A 4,646-nucleotide genomic window follows, 5' to 3' on the forward strand; every position below is an offset into this window, starting at 1 on the left:
ACAGGTGAACTCAAAAAACAATCAAACCAGAAAAGGAGGGGATAACAAGACACAGGTGGGAACAATGATAGAATAACGAGACAATACAATTAACAGGGGGGAGCAGGACACAAAACAGAAGTGCCGCCATCTGGCGGCCCAACAAGGGAAACAGACAGGAAAACACAGAACCATGACACTGATGATCTTCTTAACTATGAAGGAGCAGTCCCCTTAGTAGCCTGGTAAGGCAGTATTAAACTACATTTTCCTTTTGACAACTACACATTACATAACAACTGGCATGCATGAGAAAATGCTTCTGAGGAAAGTGATGACTGCTAAAAGTTTCTGAAACCAGTCTGGTCAGACAAATTCCCCCCAGAGAACTGAGTCTGCTGAGAAAGTTCAGCTTCTTAAAATTTCAAATTAGGCCAGAGTCATAAAATTATGTCGCATTTTGCTTTTTGTCATTCAGCTGAAGACAAAATTAAATATCAAAAACACGATTTAATCTGACATATAATCACATTGTTAACCCATAAAACCCATTGTTTTAGCACCATTCTGTCTGAGCATTTGATACCGTACAATGAGGTGGGATGAGTTTGTTTGTTTTTTGTATACAGTCTATTTTGTATACACTTTTTCACCTTTGCTACACCCCCCCCCCCCCCCCTTCAGACACCCACCACCACACCAAGAGATCAATTGCGCAGGAAACACTGGTATGTATTTTGAGGAGTAGGTACCGGCACGTATTTTGGTCCAATTAGAACACTGGTTAACACTATGGTATTTTTTTTGTAATATTTAAAGCGTCGCTACCTACCTCTTTGTTGTTTTTAGGTCGCTGAAGAAAAAATAGTGACATTTTGACAGACCGTGCAACCTTCACGCTGCAAGTCTTCCCACCACCTCAGAAAGGAGCAAGCACGGAGCGCACGGCCTAGGCTCTTTTCGAAAATAAATATGTGGATGCGACAGTATGAATTTGAAAGCGCATTTAGGCAGAAATATTTAGAAAGTTTAACATTTTTAATTTATGAATTTAATATATAGGCTTTATAGAGTATATATATAATTTTATATTTTATAATTTTTTATTTTATTTTAATTATTATTTTTTTTATTATGGTCTGGCGGCAAGGATTTTGCCGTGGCGCCACGCGACAGCAAAACCTTACCAGTGGAAATGTTGGTCTCAGCACAGGCTGCTGTATATTGCACTATATAAGTGGAGAAGTAATAGAGTAATAGCTTAATTTGTAATTATTTTGAGACCTGAAATCTATTTATCCGGGTGACCCCAATATCCACCATCGCAAAAACGAGTAAACAATCAAAAGTAAAAAAAATAAATAAATAGACACTCAAAATTAATATTCAGTGTGAATATTTAATTAAAAAATATATGAATATATATATCTCTAAATATTTTTTATTTATGTTTTTACTCTTGATATGGATGATAGGAGAAGCTGTTTAGCAACATTTCATACAACACAAATACAACCATTTTCGTTTTCTAATATTCTTGACTATATTGCACACAGACATAAAATGTCTTCTCCGGCCTCGGAAGGAGACATTTTAAATAGAGAGAAATTCCCCATCCCAACTGCCAATCACCAACCGCCACAGAGACGCTGAACACTATGGAGAGCAATGCTTTCTGGCGCTCATGCCTACAACTTTCAGTGTTCAAAAGCCCAGCTCGTGGCCAATGGGTTCACATGGTCCCCTCACCATCCTGTCGCTCTGGTTAGTGCTGGTCGGGCAGGCGCTGCCCAAGTTATCGCCCGATTGCTCGCCCTGGGGCCCCTCCTCGCCCCGGGACAGGAAGTACCGCCTCCAGATTTCCAGGTAGGCCTTTTGGAACTTGCGGATCCGGAAGGCGTAAACAAGGGGGTTGGCGGCTGAGTTGACGTACGAGAGGAGGGCGCCCGCGTCGAACGGCAGGTCCTTACCGCCAAAGTAAGAGATGCAGTTCATGATGTGCAGGGGCAGCCAGCAGACGGCGTAGAGGGCGAGGACCAGGCCCAGGGACAGCGCCAGGTTCCGCTCCTTCAGGTAATACGTTCCGTGTTCCGAACCGCTGGCCGCGGACTCCTGCAGGCGCTTACGGATGGTCCAGAAGACGCGAGCGTAGAGGAGAGCCATCCCCAACAGAGGGGCCAGGATGCAGCCGAAGAATCTGAAGTAGATCAAGTAGGGCATGTCCATCACGTCCATGAACGTGTAGCCATATTGCATCTCTTTCATGGGCTTGTGCCACCCGAGCAACGGGGTGAATCCCAGGACACATGCCAGCAACCAGCACGTCGCCACAGCAACCCAGGAACGCTGCTGGGAGACCACTCTTTTGTATCTGCAGAGAAAAAAAGCAAAGTTAGGTGAACGTAATAACACGAGCCAAAAAGCTTTTCTCATGTTATGCACAGAAAAAGCTATTAGCCAACATTTTTCCCTACATAACTAGGTATAGGTTGTTACCGATATTTTGCAAATAAATTTACGTTTTCCTGCCTGTTGAACAAAGTTGGTTGATAATAGGTGCTCTCACTCTAGCTGACGTTACAACAGGTGTAACGTTAGTTGAAGAAGCTGGGCTAGCTAACGTTAGCAGCCTTACTGCTGCCTCAGCCTGTTGTGCACCCACCGCACCTACTGCAACTTCTAGCGTTACTGTCTCTGCTGGTTGCGGTGAACCAGCTACAGTGCAGGAGGAAAGTGTCGACTCCAACAGACAGAAGCAGCCCACCACAAACCAGACACCCGCTTGGACCGGGACTTTTACCCCTAGACAAAAGTGGATGTTCAAATGCTTTATCAAAAAGCATTTACTATACTTTTGTCTTGAAAGAATTAAAGATTATATACTTATAATCTTTTTCTTGCCATATTGTCTTCTTCTAACTGATTGAAGGTCATTTGAGGTTATTCAGTTAGAATTCTCATTTGGGTCTGTCCTTTAGTTCTGTGGTTTTGTTAACTGAAAAGAGCTGCCTCCAAATAGTTTTTGTTCACTAGCTATGATTGCATTAAGCAAAATGGAGAAGGGCCTCACATTGGTCTTTGCCTGGGGCCTCCAAATCGCTAAAACCGCCCTTGCGCATGGTGCTATGCTTAGCCCTGAACCCAGACTGAGCAAGTTAGGCTAAGAAAAGATTCGCTCCAATTAAATTATTTCAGCTGGATATTAACCAGGTACTCCAAAATTTTAGCTAGGCATGGCCATTTGGAAATTGGCTGATAATTATTTAAATTACTTTCCCCCCAACTTTTATGCAAGGGCAAAGTGTGAGCACTTTTCCAAACTTCAGGGATAATGCCATAGACATTTTGATTGGTCAGAAATATGTTCAACATACTCAGCAATCAGAAGGAAGTTTTAGAAAAAAGGGGTCCAGGTTTTTCTCCCCAGTGGAGGACCTAGGGTTTATAGCCAAAAGTGCATCTGCAACCTCTCTAGCTGTACAAGGACAATGGCCCTGTTCAGACCTTGCATTAAAATGCGTCTTGGGTGATCTGAACAGAAGTGGACAACTCTAACTACAGGTGAGAACGCACCCAGGATGCACTGAGATCCGATCACTCAGACCACATTCGGAGGTGGTCTGGGTCGCATATGGCCACATTCTTTTAGCAGTGGGCGTCCTGGGCCACATTGAAGGACCGCCCCTCAACTGACGTCCTCTGCCTAAACAGAAGTACATACTCATTCGCACACCAACGGCATCATATTAAAGTGCGAAACAACAAGAAGCCACACTGGATAACGAAATAAACAAAACAAAGTTTAAAAAATGATACCATGTCATTCTACAGTCAATATCTGGGACTAAATATTGAATAAATATACAACCTTACCATTGGTTTTACGCGTAGAGATGTCCCTTTTATGTCCCAATATATGACCTACTGAGCGGTCATCTATTGTCTTGGACAATCTGTTTGTGAAAATGCCTGGGGTACCTTCCAAAATAGCTGTGCGTAATACCACACGTGTTGTTTATGGCGTTGTCTTCCTTTTTAGTACAGTCTGGCTTGATTGACAATTCATTTATTCAGTAGGTGAGAGTATAAGCTTTCTAATGATGTATAACATGTCTAATTTTGCTTTTGGAATAGCGTTTTATAGGTCAGCGTAACCGAAAATATTCTTATCATCGCATACACTTATGCATTCACTCCATGGTAGCAGTAAAAGACGCTGCACCTAAAGAAATGTTGTGAACGAATTTTCATAATTTCCTGGAAAATGCTATTATTATTGAGGACTACTTCTGGGCATAGCTAAGCCATATGTTTGCTGATAGACCTATCTGACATCCTTTTCTGGAGCAAAACAGAAGCGGAGAGAACTGTATAATTTTGGTTGGTTCTCAAATCGCGTAAGCTGGCTTTGTCCACAACGTTTGAAAATTTCAAAAGCGCATAGAGACATATTACGAGTGCGTCAAACATCTTGAGCGATTTGGTTTGCCTGGAACACGCCAAGGAATAGACCCAGTCTGTTTTTGTTTTGATTTTGCCCACGCGCCAAGGTCTTTCCAAACTTCTTCTTCTTTTAATTTCTGGCAGACTAGGCACAGGTAGTGCATTGCTGCCATAGACTGTATACAAATATACCAGTTAAAAACATATATACTAGTTGTTTTTAA

General features: G+C 42.4%; 1 protein-coding gene across 1 annotated transcript; it reads right to left on the bottom strand.

Moving 5' to 3' along the window:
• Positions 1-1,376: 1,376 nt before the first annotated feature.
• On the bottom strand, positions 1,377-2,359 carry LOC135246374 (adenosine receptor A3-like). The gene has a single exon (XM_064319848.1). It carries the CDS (start codon positions 2,242-2,244, stop codon positions 1,684-1,686), a length of 561 nt encoding a protein of 186 aa, XP_064175918.1. The 5' UTR covers positions 2,245-2,359; the 3' UTR covers positions 1,377-1,683.
• Positions 2,360-4,646: the final 2,287 nt, after the last annotated feature.

This window comes from Anguilla rostrata, unplaced genomic scaffold (genome assembly GCF_018555375.3).
Source record: "Anguilla rostrata isolate EN2019 unplaced genomic scaffold, ASM1855537v3 scaf0232, whole genome shotgun sequence".
Lineage (NCBI taxonomy): Eukaryota > Metazoa > Chordata > Actinopteri > Anguilliformes > Anguillidae > Anguilla > Anguilla rostrata.